Genomic DNA, 17,433 nt, shown 5'->3' with positions numbered 1-17,433 from the left:
AATAAAACAGGATTTAGTTTCAAGTAGACCTGCTTTCGCCCCCCAAGAGAGGACTCCTACATGGGTTTGCTCAGAGAACCCTCCTCCTCCGGGTTCTTCTCCAAGAGGGCTTCCTCTCAGGAATGCCTTCTCAGGACTATCTGGAAGTCACTGACCATTCAGGGTGTCCAGGAAGGCTGGCACAAGCTGCCACTCCGGCATTTTGTGTGATGACGACACGTTGCTTAGAGACAGAGGAGAAACAGAGACCACCCTCCCTTATGACTCAGTCCCCTCACAGGCGATGCCAGAAGAAGAGGCGTCATTAACCGTTTGGCTAACATTAACATAACCAGACCCAGGATTCAAGGGCCTTTGCAGCCTCACCCTCCATCTACCAGAACAGCTCCTTTCCATCTCGCCCATCAAATTCTAAATGGAATTCTTGTTTACTCTCAAACCCTAGGATTGCACCGCTCACATATAAATTAATATGCATATTTAATGCAGATGGATACATCATAAATACAAACTGATACATATAAACACAGAATAAACGTTTGCCTATTTAAAAAATTATCAGCACACTGCTGTTTCTGCTGTCCTTCCAAGAGATTTATTCCTGGCTTATTTCCCAGTGTACAGAACACAGAAAAAACCTTCTGCATTGCATGACACATCGAGCAACGGGCTGCTCTGACCAGCTTGACAGGTTTGTGTTTTTGTAGCTCACAAAAAACTGTCAGAGAGCAGAAGGGATTTTAAGAGGATGCCGAAATTTCTCCTAACATGGGCCACAGGTAGGTAGTAGTCCCCAGTGCACGCACCAGTTGTTTCTGACTCTGCGGTACTGTTGTTTTAAAGGCCAGAAGGAAAACTTTCTAAAAAAATATGAAGACAAATAATACTTATCAGTCATACAATAATCCCCCCCCAAGCAATCAATGTTGACTTTACAAAAAAATCTTGATAGAGAGACTGCAGAAATGTACAGGTAAGACATAAAGTCGTCTAGTCTTTCTGGCTTAGAAGTAGGGTTAATTTTTCCAATCATTCCCATTAAAAAAATGGCATAGCTTTACTTTTCAGTGTTAGGTAACACCAATTTTTCTAATGCTAAAAACTGGAGCTAGAAAAAGTTTAATTCTGAAATAGTGCACATTCTTCAAAATTTTAATTTCACAGGGAGAAAAAAAGAAATTTCCTAACAAAATCAAATGGAAAAACAAACTCAGACACTGTGTCATGATACCGAACACAATGCAAATGTTCTGCTGGATTATAAACGGCAATCTTGGGACAGAAATTACTTCCGTTAAAAAACTCAATACACAATTTCTGCAAAAAAGATGTTCCTCCTAATATTAAACTGTTTCAATCTGAACGAGGATTCAGTAGGAGACTCCTTATGTGACTTAAACTGTTTGCTAAAGGTTTCCTCAAGTCCTTATCAGGAGAAAGAATCCATTAAAAAAATCACCCTGAAACTTCAGCTCTCAGGTAGCGAATCCCGGTTCTTTTTAGGCTCTGAGCCCGCTCCATTTGCAGGTCAGATCACACAAAGCTCCACGTACTGAAGACGTTCCTTTAGGGTGGGAGAAGAGATATTAGAGCTGGCATGAAATAGCCCAGTGCTCACACAACCCTCTTATTACCTTTTCCAGAAAGACCTGGGAGGCTTGTGTGGCTCTTGCAAACAACACAAGCATCAGCTCGACCAGGCTGCACAAATGCGACATGCGCAGACATCACCGGCAGTGGCCCTCTGTTGAATGCTCTCGGTCTCCCTCAAAATGGATGGGGCTCGTGACCTGTTATACTGAGTGTGCAAGCCTTCCTAATCCCAGAATCCTTGCCTTTTAAATTTCTGTCCCAGTTAAATATTTTATTGCATTTTAAAGACGACAGGGGTTGGGATAAGGGCTAGGGAGGAGCAAGGAAAGGGGATGCTGCTTGTGCATTATAATATAAAACAAGAGAGTCCAATACACATATAAGAAATATACAGTAACTGTAAGTCATAGGTTACATAATCTTATGGTCTAACAACTTAAAACTTAACTAGTTTGGATATAAGTACCTTCTTTCTACTCATGTCGCATATAAAAAAAAGAATTATGCCAAAGTATCAAGCCATGTATAAAAAGGATTCCAAAGGGGTTTTTTGTATCTTGCATAGTCTTGCCTTTCACTAAAGATGAAAAGTGAGTCTGATTCTTTTTAATTTCTCATGTGTTTTGTTCCTACTCAGCCTTTCTCCCCAGTGGGAGAGCTCCCATTTGCTCTCCTCTCCTCCATTTTATCAACACAACAACCTCGTGAGGGAGAACAGGCTGAGAGTGGGTATACCTGCCCCCCCGGCACCCCCAATGAGCTTCCTCAAGGGAACCGAGCTTTGAACCTTGGTCTCCCACAACTCTGACCACTACAATGCACTGTCTCTGACGCATCACTTCCTGAAGAAGACTTTCAGAATCCTGTCCCTTTGGTCCAGGCAACATCCTCTGTGCTGGAGACTCACCCCCCCACACACACTATTATCACCCCTATTTATGCCCCACAGAGCTCTGGGGGGCATACATGAATCTCCCTCCCCTTTACTCTCAAGCCACAGGGGGTTAGATTCTTCAGGTGGGTCTCCGTGTTGGTCTGAAGCAGCAGAACAATGTCTGAGTCCAACAAGGGTTTGGTCCCCCTCCTCCTCCATCTGCAGTCTGCTGGGTGACTTCGGGCCAGTCCTGGTCCTCTCAGAACTCTCTCAGCCCCGCCTGCCCCACAGGAAGGAGGCTCTAAGCTGCTCCTTAACTCTTCAGGCAGTGGAGGGCAAGGTGGTTCTTCTTCTTCCTCCTCGTTTCATTCAGGGTTGGAGGTTCTGCTGCTAGAGGACACGGACCCACCTGTGACTCTCACTGTTGCAAAAAAATAAAAAAATGTACTGCATGTGATGGTATCTCTTTTCAATGCAAGTCTTTCACTCATAATTCTGTGCCTGTGTGTTTCCCCTGGTTTGCCTGTGCATCACTGCACTTGCTCGACAGGCCAAGTGGGAAAGCTGTGAATGACAGGGGAACATTGTGCGGGTTCTGCTGGTCTGGCTCCATCTCTAACACGTCCTCTCACTTCTTTCGCAAGTTAACTGGGAAGGGAATGAGCCACAGCTGACGGTTGCTTTCCACTGGGCCTCCTGGGGAAAGAACCCCCCCAAACTTCCTGGGAAATGAACTGAAATCCTAAACAGAGTTATTCCCTTCTAAACCCTTCAGGTTCCAGGGTCCTAAGAAGAGTATAGCTCTGTTTGGGATTGCACTGGAAAAGATCATGACCTCCCAAGAGCTGCGTATATCTTGGGATTCACCGCCTCACTCTAGGCACACCATTTCCCACTCTGAAATTTATCCCCGTGAGAAGCAACCCCCACGTTTGCATACAGGGACCATAGAGGCAGGAGTCATTTTGTAGAAAAATAGGTGGTGAAGCTCATTAGCATATGTGGCCGCCACCCCCTCAGCCAGAAGCTACCCGATGCAAGAAAGGAGAGCCCCAGGCAAGTTAATGAGGGCTGCTGGAGCTGTGGCAAAGCCCCTGGTGGCTGGCTGGCTGGCTGGCTGCCTGCTCTCCTAATTCAGAAAATGTTATGCAACTGCACCTACTACTCACTGGACAAGGTAGGTAGGTGGGGAGGAAGAGGGGTAACCCTCAGAAAGGTTCAGGAGCTGTGCTCCTGTGAGCTCCTGCTGAATCTGAGGTCTACGTGTAGAGAAATAATTTGGACTAAGGATTAGTCTCGGTTCTGAACTCCAAATGGATCTGATTAGGCTCCATCTCACCCTGCCTAACTTTTGTGAGGTGGCTGCTGGGCCACAAGACAAAACTCACCATGACTAGTTGTAACCAGTTCTCGTGACATCTCCTTTTCTTTAAGATTTCCCCAAAGTGGCTTCCCCCCCCCCAAACTTCTAGCATGCTGAAGAGAAACTGGCTAGGTTTTTTGCCCGTTCTTTTTTGTGCCTGCCTGTATTTGATGTATGTCTCCCTGACTGTATCTTTATAGCAAAGCTTGCAGGAGAACCAGCGTGGCAGAGAGTGAAGAGGCCGCCTTTATATAAACGACATAAAAAGGCAAGATTTCCTGCCCGGGGACAAGATTTCATGTTCCAGGCTGGGACCTCATTAGCGAAAAGAGCAATAAATGTCTAACTGACCGTTATAGATGCTCTTCAGGTTCTGGCAGAAAGAGCCGTTGGGGCCACACGGAAAGAAGCAGTGCAGGAAAGTCAGAGCACAACCAGGACATCTCCCCATGGAGCACTGAAGAGCTGCTAAGAGACTCCTGAGAGGACTCCGAAGAGCAGAGACTACGCTCAAGAGGAGACCACAAGAGGTTACAGCCAAGGACCTCAGGAACAATTAGTGGCCACCGAGGAAGCAACACGGCAGCCTTGAAAGCTCACCAAGGAGTGTCATTGGCTGCTGCTAGTGGGAAGGGGCAGGGGGGTCCTTTTCCCTTCTGACCTCCTTGCCTGCCTCCTCTCCTTTGTGATGTCAGCAGGGCCTGTGATGTCATAGAGAGCTTGTGTTGCCAGGGAGTGTCATTGGCTGTCTAGTGGGTGGGGGCAGGGGGGGTCCTTTTCCCTTCTGACCTCCTTGCCTGCCTCATCTCCTTTGTGATGTCAGCAAGGCCTGTGATGTCATAGAGAGCTTGTGTTGCCAGGGAGTGTCATTGGCTGTCACTAGTGGGAGGAGCGGGGGGGGGATCCTTTTCCCTTCTGACCTCAGTGCCTGCCTCATCTCCTTTGTGATGTCAGCAGGGCCTGTGATGTCATAGCTTGTGTTGCCAGGGAGTGTCATTGGCTGTCTAGTGGGTGGGGGCAGGGGGGTCCTTTTCCCTTCTGACCTCCTTGCCTGCCTCCTCTCCTTTGTGATGTCAGCAGGGCCTGTGATGTCATAGAGAGCTTGTGTTGCCAGGGAGTGTCATTGGCTGTCTAGTGGGTGGGGGCAGGGGGGTCCTTTTCCCTTCTGACCTCCTTGCCTGCCTCATCTCCTTTGTGATGTCAGCAGGGCCTGTGATGTCATAGAGAGCTTGTGTTGCCAGGGAGTGTCATTGGCTGTCACTAGTGGGAGGAGCGGGGGGGGGATCCTTTTCCCTTCTGACCTCAGTGCCTGCCTCATCTCCTTTGTGATGTCAGCAGGGCCTGTGATGTCATAGCTTGTGTTGCCAGGGAGTGTCATTGGCTTAGTTGCACTTTTTTGTTTAAAGCATTGTGTGAGTTCGGGGACACCCTGACCTGGTTTGCCTCGGCTAGCCCAGTCTCCTCAGATCTCAGAAGGTAAGCAGAGTCAACCCTGGTGAGCACTTGATGGGAGACTACCAAGAAAATCCTTGGTTGCTGTGCAGGGGCAGGCAACAGGAAACCACCTCTGGACGCCCCTCCCCTTGAAAACCCTACAGGGCCACCCTAAGGCAGCTGTGGCTGGACGGGACTGCCCACCGCTGTGCCTGGCTCAAGGGCGAGACAGCCAGGTGTGGGCAACTTCCCCTGGGGCTGCGACTTCAAATGACTGTCCACCCCCCCCCCCCCCCCGTCCACCTAGTCTCCATCTCTGCAGATGAAAAAGAGGTTCCCAGAAGACCCCTGGCTTCTTTTTCAACAGGGACTCGGTCTCTTCCAGCACGTGCTTCCAGAGAGGCTCCGCATACATGAAGTCTGCCTGATGAGGGATGTGGTTTGTGTCAGATGCTATATTTAAAACAGCACTGCATTATTAAGGTGTCTTCAAAGTGGGGGGGGGGGGGAGAAGCGGGACCTTCCCAGCTCTGCACGTTCCGCTGCCAGGATGGTCTGTTGCCTAGGAGACGGACCCATCAAATTGTCAAAGGCCTCTCTCGGCAACGGGATTTTTATGCTTTGTAGTGTGAACACACATTTAGAAGAAGAGCGAGGGCAAAGGGGACACAAACCCAACAGTTTTAACAGGGAGGAATTCCAATCAAATGGAGACTGAGATGTTTTCTTAATTATTAATAGTTGCGTTTTTTTAAATTTTGGACACAAGTCCCCCCTTCCCCAGTAATACTTGGAGTATATCAGGTGGGGAAAATGAAGGATAATATTATGAAGTTATATATTGTAATTGGTTTACCAATTTAAAAGCTTTCTACGGGTACCAAACTCCTGTCGAAGTTTCTGCAGCACCCCGAAGTCCCCCGCTCTCCCCTCCCACCCTGCCTTTTAAATTTTGAGTTTCATCAAAAGGGGAAATGGGGTCAATCTGGCCCCAATAGACTTGGCTTGAAAATGAAAGGACTATGCATAATTCGTATTGGCTCCAAAAATATTGGGGGGGGGGAATGATTTCAGCAGTATTCCCATGTTTAAATAGATGGAACAACACCTATTATCTTCATTTTACAGAAAGGTGGAGCAAACACTGAAATAAAAATCGTTTCTCATAATTTATATCTATAGACTTTTTTCGGTTTTGAGGATTTAGAGCACTTTTGGAATGGGGGGTTGCAGTGACCGCCCCTCCCCCAAGGGAAAGCAGTCTTTGCAACCTGAAGTGTTGAGTATAGAAGAGGAGGAGGCCGTGAAAGCATTGTGTCTGTGCTCTTGTAAAGCTTCCCTCCTGCCTGAAGTCTCGTGGAAAAGCTCAAACTGAGCCACCCTGCACTTTGGGAAAAGGGGTCATTCCATACCCCCTTGCAAGGCAAGGCAGGACATGTTTGAAGGCATCCTTTGAACCTCACATTGTCCAGGCTTGAAGGAGCCATGAAGCCTGGAACTTTAGATGATCCCCCCTTGGCACCTGCTTTCTGAGCTCATGGCTTCCCCTCAAATTTTGCAAACTTCAGAGTGATCTTCTCAGCTTTGCATATCGGCGGAGGTAAGTACTCTAGATCAGTGGCTCCCAACCATTTCGGCACCAGGGACCGGTTTTGTAGAAGACAATTTTTCTGTGGACTGGGGTGTGTGTGTGGGGGGGGGGGGGGAGGTTGTTTTTTTTGCTGGCTCAGGCTGCCCCCCACCCATGCCCCATGCCTGCCCCCCTTGGGGGTCTTTAAATGAGGGGTAGGCAAAGGTCACTGCCATGCTGTGTGTGTGGAAGGTTACAATGATTGCTTTCTTTAAAACAAATAGTTTGATAAATTCCCAACTGTGTCTTCTGATTTAAAAATGGGGGGGTTAATTTGACCCCATTTACTGCTTTGTGGGTTTTTGAGTTTTCACTGAGGGGTATTTTTGACCCCAATTCCAAATTTGTCTCCCTTTTGTCCTGCATTCTTGAGGCCTGGTTTTTTTTTCCTTTTCTTAGCAGCTAATACCATGACTGAGAGAGCTATCAGGTTGCCATTGCTTTTTGCTGTCACTTTGACCCCTATGTCGAAGTGGTATAGCTGTTTTTTTTTTTTCCCCTTGGGTGGGTTAAGCTTTCATGATGAAGTGTGCTTGGAGTTGAAAGCTTAAACCCCAAATTAAAGTTTGTTAAACCTGAGCTATGCAAGGAATTGCCTTTTGGTGAGATGCTAATTCCTAATTATCCTGTTGTGTGTAGCTTCCTTGGTTTTTATCCTATCTTTCTGAAACTGTGCATTCCATCTGGATGAGTAATTACTGTTCACAGTACAAGTCAATAAGTGGCAAGAGAGGTTGTGTATTCGATAGCATACATATTTAACTTTGAAGACATTACATACAATCCCGCCAACACTGGAGACGCAGGATCCATCCCCAACTGCTAAATGAGAAGAGACAGGATCATAATTGCTTTTTCGTAATAGATGCCTCCCTGCCTTTTTGCATTTGTCTTGCTGGCTTTCATGTGCGTTCCCTCTCCAAACAAAGAGACAAACCCCCCCGGATCACTGTGAGAAAATCCAACATACTTAAACAAGGCCTTGGCGGGAAGGGAAGGAGGGTTTTAAATCAACTGAAAAAATAAATAAAAATAAATAAACAAATGGAATGCATTTATTCCCCTAAGAAAATGTTACGCTGAAGAGGAGGAGAATGTGATTTTCTTGCACGGATTGCTGGGCCTGACTCAACGGGGCAGTTGCTCTGCATACCCAAAGTCATGCACCCTGCCCCCCTTCTAAGAAACGAAGAGTGAGGACTTTTCAGGGGGAGGGCTGCACACCCCCAGGGAGACCTGAAGGTCTCCAGGGATTACGGTTCACCTCCAGAGATTACAAAGATCAGTTCCCCTGGAGGAAACGGCTGCTTTGGAGGCTGGACTTCATGCCGTTACACCCTGCAGAAGCCCCTCCTCTCTCCAAACCCTGCCCCTCTAGGCTCCACCCCCAACCTGAAGTTGGCAACCTTACACATTGAGGAACAGCAGCACCCCCCCCTCAGGGCTCCTGCACTTGGAACCAGTGTTCCCTCTCAGCTGAGTGAGCGTGAGCTAGCTCACAGAATTTGAGGGACTGTGGCTCAGTGGTAGAGCATCTGCTTGAGAAGCAGAAGGTCCCAGGTTCAATCCCTGGCATCTCCAAAAAAGGGTCCAGGCAAATAGGTGTGAAAAACCTCAGCTTGAGACCCTGGAGAGCTGCTGCCAGTCTGAGAAGACAATACTGACTTTGATGGACCCAGGGTCTGATTCAGTAGAAGGAAGCTTCATATGTTCAATTTTAGCCTCCAGCTCACGTCTTTTTGTCATAGCTCAGGAAGGCTGACCCCAGAGCACGCCAATTTATGCAGGAGCTCACCACTTTAATGCCAGGAGCTCATAAAGTAGAATTTTTGCTCACAAGACTCTGCAGCTTAGAGGCAACACTGCTTGGAACCAAAGGCTGCCCTTGGGGGAGGCTGTGTGCTCAACTCCTCCTGATTTCTGGCCATGACAAGTGGTCCAAACCAACCTGCCTGTTACCTGTCCATCACCTGATTTCTGACCAAAACAAATTCTGTTAGATTTTATAATCAGCGTGGAGCACATTTTATCTTCTATCCATTCCTTCTGCTTGGTTTCCATGTGTTGTAAACCAAAACAGCGGAAACCAGGGAAGCACAAGAAAACAATGACGCACTGCAACAAACACAAGGCTGCCATTATAACCGCAGCTGTGTGTTAGGAGAAACCCCTCTTCTGCTGTTGCTGTGGGGTCCCTCTTGCCCCACACCTTTGGCAGAGGCTGGCCCGGAAGGGGAGGCAGAAAAGAAATCCCATTCTAAGACCAGACAGATTTTCTGAACCAGATGCTTGTAATAAAGGAGAAAGAGTAACTTGGTGTGTATTGCAAGTGGAAGCCATTTGTTAAAATACAAGAACCAATTTTAGGATGTGGGGTGTTTTGGGGGGAGGGGGGGTTCTGCAGCTCTCGTAATTGAGGAGAAAGACTCATGCAGGCTAATCATGGTTTCTTCACCATAGTGAAATCTTTCCCCTTCCTTCTGCCTTCCCAAAACGACTTTTCTATACAAAGATACCTTTCTTTCCTGTTTATTGTTATTCCCCTACACTCCCTCTAACGCCATTATCTTTTTATGAGAACAGAGAAAACTTCAAGTAGCGGGAGGGTTTTTTAATGAGAGAAAGCAGCCATATCCCAATGCCTGAAATATGACACATTATTCAAAAATTCACTTTTCCCTCTCCGGTTCTCTCCTACCTCTGTTCCTTCTCCTTCCTGAATTTTATATTTTTCTTCCTCACTGAATTCTCTCCTCAGAACTGCTGCCCCTTTCTCATCAGTGCATCCTTCTTTCCACAGAATTCTTCACAATGCTTTCCTATTCCTTATTTTCCCACCACTCCTCCTGAGACCCACATCTGTCTCCCCAACAAAATCCCTCTTTCTCCTTTTTTCCCCTCTATATTTTCTTCCCCAGACTTTAGGCTTCCCAAGTGGTCTTTCCTGCTTTCTATTCATCCCCATTTTCTTTCTCCGGCCGTGAATCTGCCTCCTCTGGAAACAGCCTGCAGTTCTGACAGTTTTAAACAACAGATTCCACTATCCAGATTTATCATAAATATTCCACTAAATGGATGTCTTTTGGTACAAAGGGAGTCCAAGTTGCCTTCCTAATAGTTTCTCCTGTTTATAAAGAGATCATATCAAGCTAATGTAATTATTTATCTTATAAAAGAATATCATAAATTATAAATCCTTGTATAAAAGCACGCAGTAAATTAATTTACAGAGTCAAGGAAGGACTTGACTTTTAACTACCTGTTTTGGCATTGTCTTTGTTGGATGTAAAATGAAACAGATGAAGACTAGAATGACATCGTGGCACATGCACATCATTCTGTATGTGAAAGTCAAAACCTCACCTCCGTCTTCACAGCAGGGTGTAAAGGGTAGAGGAAAGAAGAAAAAGAAGAGCCCTGCTGAGTCAGACCAGTGAGGGTCCATCTAGTCCAGCCTCCTGTCTCACACAGTGGCCAACCAGTTCCTCTGGAGGGCCAACAATGGCAGAGAGGCCGAGGCCTTCCCCTGAGAAGAACATCAGAAGAGCACTGCTGGATCAGACCAGAGAGGGTCCATCTAGTCCAGCCTCCTGTCCCACACAATGGTCACCCAGTTCCTCTGGAGGGCCAACAACAGGGCAGAGAGGCCGAGGCCTCCCCCTGAGAAGAACATCAGAAGAGCCCTGCTGGATCAGACCAGAGAGGGTCAATCTAGTCCAGCCTCCTGTCCCACACAATGGTCACCCAGTTCCTCTGGAGGGCCAACAACAGGGCAGAGAGGCCGAGGCCTTCCCCTGAGAAGAATATCAGAAGAGCCCTGCTGGGTCAGACCAGAGAGGGTCCATCTATTCCAGCCTCCTGCCTCACACAGTGACCAGCCAGTTCCTCTGGAGGGCCAACAACAGGGCAGAGGGGCCGAGGCCTTCCCCTGAGAAGAATATCAGAAGAGCCCTGCTGGGTCAGACCAAAGAGGGTCCATCTATTCCAGCCTCCTGCCTCACACAGTGGCCAGCCAGTTCCTCTGGACGGCCAACAACAGGGCAGAGAGGTTGAGGCCTTCCCCTGAGAAGAACATCAGAAGAGCCCTGCTGGGTCAGACCAGAGAGGGTCCATTTAGTCCAGCCTCCTGTCTCACACAGAGGCCAACCAGTTCCTCTGGAGGGACAACAACAAGGCAGAGAGGCCGAGACCTTCCCCTGAGAAGAATACCAGAAGAGCCCTGCTGGGTCAGACCAGTGAGGGTCCATCTAGTCCAGCCTCCTGTCTCACACAGTGGCCAACCAGTTCCTCTGGAGGGCCAACAACAGGGCAGAGAGGCCGAGGCCTTCCCCTGAGAAAAACATCAGAAGAGCCCTGCTGGGTCGGACCAGTGAGGGTCCATCTAGTCCAGCCTCCTGTCTCACACAGTGGCCAACCAGTTCCTCTGGAGGGCCAACAACAGGGCAGAGAGGCCGAGGCCTTCCCCTGAGAAAAACATCAGAAGAGCCCTGCTGGGTCAGACCAGTGAGGGTCCATCTAGTCCAGCCTCCTGTCTCACACAGTGGCCAACCAGTTCCTCTGGAGGGCCAACAACAGGGCAGAGAGGCTGAGGCCTTCCCCTGAGAAGAACATCAGAAGAGCCCTGCTGGGTCAGACTAGTGAGGGTCCATCTAGTCCAGCCTCCTGTCTCACACAGGGGCCAGCCAGTTCCTCTGGAGGGACAACAACAGGGCAGAGAGCCCTGCTGGATCACACCAGTGAGGGTCCACCTAGTCCTGCCTCCTGTCTCACACAGTGGCCAACCAGTTCCTCTGGAGGGCCAAGAACAGGGCAGAGAGGCTGAGGCCTTCCCCTGAGAAAAACACCAGAAGAGCCCTGCTGGGTCAGACCAGAGAGGGTCCATCCAGTCCAGCCTCCTGTCTCACACAGTGGCCAACCAGTTCCTCTGGAGGGCCAACAATAGGGCAGAGAGGCTGAGGCCTTCCCCTTAGAGAACCTCAGAAGAGCCCTGCTGGGTCAGACCAGTGAGGGTCCATCTAGTCCAGCCTCCTGTCTCACACAGGGGCCAGCCAGTTCCTCTGGAGGGACAACAACAGGGCAGAGAGCCCTGCTGGATCACACCAGTGAGGGTCCACCTAGTCCTGCCTCCTGTCTCACACAGTGGCCAACCAGTTCCTCTGGAGGGCCAACAACAGGGCAGAGAGGCCGAGGCCTTCCCCTGAGAAAAACATCAGAAGAGCCCTGCTGGGTCAGACCAGTGAGGGTCCATCTAGTCCAGCCTCCTGTCTCACACAGTGGCCAACCAGTTCCTCTGGAGGGCCAAGAACAGGGCAGAGAGGCTGAGGCCTTCCCCTGAGAAAAACACCAGAAGAGCCCTGCTGGGTCAGACCAGAGAGGGTCCATCCAGTCCAGCCTTCTGTCTCACACAGTGGCCAACCAGTTCCTCTGGAGGGCCAACAATAGGGCAGAGAGGCTGAGGCCTTCCCCTTAGAGAACCTCAGAAGAGCCGTGCTGGGTCAGACCAGTGAGGGTCCATCTAGTCCAGCCTCCTGTCTCACACAGTGGCCTGCCAGGTCCTCTGGAGGGTCCTTTTGTCTGTCCTGAACCTCCTGCCCACCAGCCTCATTGGATGCCCTTGAGATCTAGTATTTTGGGAGAAGGAGAAAAGTTCTCTCTGCCCCATAGTCTCTTCCCCAGCATAATTTTACAAACATCTATCATGGGCTTTGGCCATTCCTCACAGGAAAGGTGCTCCAGTCCCTTATTCATCTTGACTGACCTCTTCGGTACTTTTCCCAGCTTCATAACGTCCTTTTTGAGATTCAGAGCAGTACATACGATTCCAAATTAAGCCACAGCATAGATCTGTAAGGGGCATTATAATGTTGCCTGTTTTATTTTTAATCCCTTTCCTAGTAACCCCAACCATAGAGTTTGCCATTTTCGCTGCTGCAGAACACCAGGGCTGACATGGTGAAAAGAGCCATGGTGGTGCCCATGTTCCCTCTAAGCTGTGTTAGTGTGAGTTGGCTCACGCATTTTTGTCTTAGCTTAGGAAGCTTATGCAGCGGCTCACAACTTTAATGCCAGTAGCTCACAAAGTAGAATTTTTGCTCACGAGACTCCACAGCTTAGAGGGAGTATTAGGTGGCGCTGGAAGGTTTTCAAGGCAAGAGAAATTTCAGAAGAGGTTTGCCTTTGCCTGCCTCTGCCTCTGGGCTTCCTTGGTGATTTCCCGTCCACATTCTAACCAAGGCTGACCCTTTTTAGCTTCTGGGAGCTGATGAGATCAGGCCAGCCAGGTCAGACCCCATTAGCATAAACTTAAAGGTGGGATTTTTGTTCCACTGTACATTACTTTATGCTCACCAACACAGAACTTCACTTGCCACATCGTCACCCACTCACCCAACTTGTGAACATGTCCCTTGGGTCAGCCTTGGGTTTCAGCACCTCGAATAATGTTGTGTCCCAAGAAACTTGACCACTACACTGCTCACCCCAGTTCCAGAGAACTAATGGCCTCAATATCAATCCTTGTGGGACTCTACTGCTTACTTCTAAGGGCACGCATTCAGCTATATCCGAACTGACAAAAATATCCGAATAATACCTTATCAATATTTTCTGGCTGTACTTTCAGCCTGATATAAATGTGGGTATTTTTTCAGCTATCTGAAATGGCCAAGTCCCATGAAATTCTGAAATATTTAGACTCTTTTTCAGGATCGCTGGATGGTTGGAACTGAAGGGTTTTTAAAGGGATTGTAGTCCCTTTAAACAACTTCCAGGTGAATGCTGCTTGGAGAAGATGTTTAATGCGACTGCCAGACCTTTAAATAACTTTGTGGCTTGGAGAAGGTATTTAAAGGGACTGCAGTCCGTTTAAGCAACTTTTTCTCCCCGATGGAGAAACCGATGGAAGATAGAGGCACCTTTGGATGCCCACAGAATTGGACCCCCTGGTCCAATCTTTTTGAAACTTGGAGGGGGAGGCTGAGGAGAGTCATCAGCAGCTATGTTGAAAATATGGTGCCTCTACCTCAAACAACAGCCCCCCGAAAGACCCAGAAACCTACAGATCAATTCCCCATTATACTCTTTGGGGACCATTGACTATAATGGTCCCCATAGGGTATTAAAAAAGGGTAAAGGTAGTCCCCTGTACAAGCACCAGTTATTTTTGACTCTGGGGTGACATATTTCTAGGATGGAAAACCACCGCCTTCCCAAGATTGCCTTGTATGGCGAACTTTCCACCGGCCATCGAAATAGAGGGGCACCGAAGAAGAGGTACAAGGACTCCTTGAAGAAATCCCTTAGCACCTGTCACATCAACCATCACCAGTGGTCTGACCTAGCCTCAGATCGCAAAGCATGGAGGCACACCATCCACCAGGCTGTCTCTTCCTTTTAGAACGCACGCATAGCTGGTCTTGAGGACAAAAGGAGATTGAGGAAGAATCGCACTGCTACAGCACCAACCCCAAATCAGACTTTTCCCTGCAGCCACTGTGGCCGGATCTGCCTGTCCCGCATTGGTCTTGTCAGCCACCAGCGAGCCTGCAGCAGACGTGGACTACTGCACCCTTCTTAAATCTTCGTTCGCGAAGTCAAGCCGAGAGAGAGGGGGGGGGTGTGACGTCGCATCACAATGTTTTTTATGGCAGACTTTTTACGGGGTGGTTTGCCATTGCCTCCCCCAGTCCTCTACGTTTTCCCCCAGCAAGCTGGGGACTCATTTGACCGACCTCAGAAGGATGGAAGGCTGAGTCAACCTTGAGCCAGCTACCTGAACCCAGCTTCCACTGGGATTGAACTCAGGTTGTGAGCAGAGCTTGGACTGCAGTACTGCAGCTTTACCACTCTGCGCCACAGGGCTCATTAACCCATAGGGTATAATGAAGCAAAGAAAGGGGGGGGGGGATTTCTGAAAAATCCGGGACCTGACGACCATACCAGTATTGGGATTCAGGAATATCAGAAAATATTGATATTCTTTGAGTTCAATATACCAGAACCCGAAAGCCACAATTTTTGCACACCCCTAATTACTACCCTCCATTGTGCAAACTATCCATTTATTCCTGCTCTTCGCTTTCTCTCATTCTACCAAATCTTAATCCTTAAAAGGACCCATCTTCTCATCCCATTCATGACTACTAATTTTACTTGAGGAACTTCTATGAGGTATCATCTACATTCTGCACTGCTTTCAGGTATCGGCAAAGAAAACCTCAGGGGATAAAAAAAGGTGTCTCTTCTCCTTTCTGTGCCCCTTGGGTAGGCCGTGAGCTACTTAGTCTAGAGGGATGAGAAATTTGGGAAGGTCTTTGATCCAACCGAGTACACACTAAGGCAGCTTTTCCCTGTATGCTCTTCATGGACGCCCTGTTAAAGTGGAGAACTCTGTGGGAGAGTGGGGAACTTCCGCAGGCTTTCTCAAAAGGTACACTGGTGTGGGACGCCCAAAGCAATCAGACACCTCCTTTGAGGTAACTGCAGGGTGGGGGGGAACCACTGAAAGACCCAAGTGTTTGATAAATACGACTGTATTGTATTTGGCTATCTTCTCAACCCAGAAGTCCTTCTGGCTCAGCTGCTTTCAAGAACAAAGGGCAGAACCTCCTGGATCAGCCTGACTTCACTAAATCCACATTCAAGTGCCAGCCCTGGGGCTGACTTTGCGTAGCCTCCACAATGCGGCAGTGACAGGGAGACTTTGAAAAGCTGGCAAGAGTCCTTGTGGGGCAGGGGTTAGGGGGCTGGGCTAGGATCTGGAAGAAGGGGCTCAATCCCCTCTCCTCTGCCATTGCAGGCTGGCTGGGTGGCTTTGGGGGCCAGGCCCACACTAATCTCAGCCCCACCTGCCCCACAGGGTGGCTGTGAGGATCCAATGGAGGAGGGGGAGATGCTGCCCTGTGCTTCTCAGGGGAAGGTTGGGATAAAAACAGACTCAAAATGGACCAAAAAACAAGACTGTAGAATATCTGCATGAGAATCAAGCACATTCTGCATAAACACAATACGATGTCAAAACTACCGGCTACGGAAATGCTTATCTGAGCAAAACTGAAGTGTGTATTTGGCAGAACGCCTAGCTGTGCTCATAACATTACCAAGAAAAAATGTTTCGAAAAGAATCTCTTCTGACTCTGACAAAACTAACCCCCCCCCCCCACAAGCCCATCCCGAAGTCCACTTAGCATAAACACCTTCTCAGCACGCAGAATGCTGTGCACGGCTGCCGATACAGCAAAATAATTGTGCTCCAGTTCAAAAGTGCATTTTGCAGATTTAAGATTCAAGTCAATAACGATTGTTGTCCCTATGATTACATTTGCATGGCCGGAATAATCCAACCCCTGAAATGAGAAGCAGCAAGGAAATGAGTTTGGGGAGGGGGAGGGGGGTACTTAAAGTGGCTGTCAAATGAGAGTTAGAAAGAGCATTAAATTTGAACCCAAAAGTGCTCCAGCACATCTCTGCCTGCTGCGATTGGTTTGTCCTTTGAAACCAGAAACAGACTCCAGACAATAATGGGAATTACTGACCTTTCTTAGCCAAACTCTTATTGGGTTCATATTTCTCAATCAGCTGCTGAACCTGTTCTTGCTTCAAGGGGGGGTAAAGGATTTCGTTCAAGCGGGGGTCGCGTTGCTTCAAGTTTATGAACTCCATCATCTGGTCAACGGTCAGATACGGTCTGGTCTTGGCTCCGCTATGGGAAATCGCAATGGAGGAGGGGGAAGGAAAGAAGGAAGGAAGATTACCAAATGCATCCCCCCCTCCCCATCTCCCAGTTTGACTTCATTATTCTTACTCTTTAGGAAAATGCAAGGAAGGTGGGCATTGGAGAGTCGAGGGGAGGGGGCGGGACTGATGGAATGCCAGGGTGGAGAAGCAGCCCCAGCTCTAGAGCTTCCTGGGCCCCTCAGGGAAACGGCCAAGCTGGGATTGGATCTCCCTCCCCACGCCCAGCCCCCCTGCTGGCTGTCCTCAAGCCCCAGATGCCCGTGAGGCAGGATGGGAGCAAAGGGGAGACGGCCACCCAGACATGGCACCTGCTGCCCCGGTTCTCTTGTGAGCCACATGCGCACACCGGTGGCAGCAACATGGGGGCAGCACTCTGTGTCTACCCCCAGGGCGCACCAGCCTTTGCTTGAGGGCCCACATCTGTGCCTGCTCTGAGCGCCACAGGGCATGGGCACCTTTTACCAAACAGCTGCATGTGGGAAGAGGCGGCCATCTCCAGCAAGGGCTGCCAGAAATATTCTGTGCCACAGTTTGGATCAGGACCACAGCACTCCACGAGGAGGGGGTCGTGCCTCACCCGGGCACAATGGCCCAGGGGGCCAGTGGGGGGCGTTATTTGCTCAGCTGGAAGGCTGCAGGAGTCCTCCCCCCGTCACACACACACCACAGCCACAACACAAACTGCGCTTTTTACACTGGAGTTGCCACCAGGGTCCTGCAGCCACAGGACGGCTGAATGTCCCCTTGGCAAACTCATTTGGGGAAAAATATCTATCTATCTATCATCCATCTACCTGTCTGTCT

General features: G+C 49.0%; 1 protein-coding gene and 1 non-coding gene across 2 annotated transcripts in view; one reads left to right on the top strand and one right to left on the bottom strand.

The window, feature by feature from the left end:
• PLCB1 (phospholipase C beta 1) overlaps nucleotides 1-17,433 on the bottom strand; it is a 576,948-nt gene that overhangs the window by 208,212 nt on the left and 351,303 nt on the right. Inside the window, 1 exon segment of the mRNA XM_060261607.1 lies at nucleotides 16,428-16,594. Within this exon segment, the coding sequence (XP_060117590.1) occupies nucleotides 16,428-16,594 (167 nt within the window).
• On the top strand, nucleotides 8,404-8,475 carry TRNAL-GAG (transfer RNA leucine (anticodon GAG)). Its single transcript has one exon. It is a non-coding gene; the product is annotated as a tRNA-Leu (tRNA).

This window comes from Heteronotia binoei, chromosome 1, assembly GCF_032191835.1.
Source record: "Heteronotia binoei isolate CCM8104 ecotype False Entrance Well chromosome 1, APGP_CSIRO_Hbin_v1, whole genome shotgun sequence".
NCBI lineage: Eukaryota > Metazoa > Chordata > Lepidosauria > Squamata > Gekkonidae > Heteronotia > Heteronotia binoei.
This window is presented reverse-complemented; position numbering and strand designations above follow the sequence as displayed.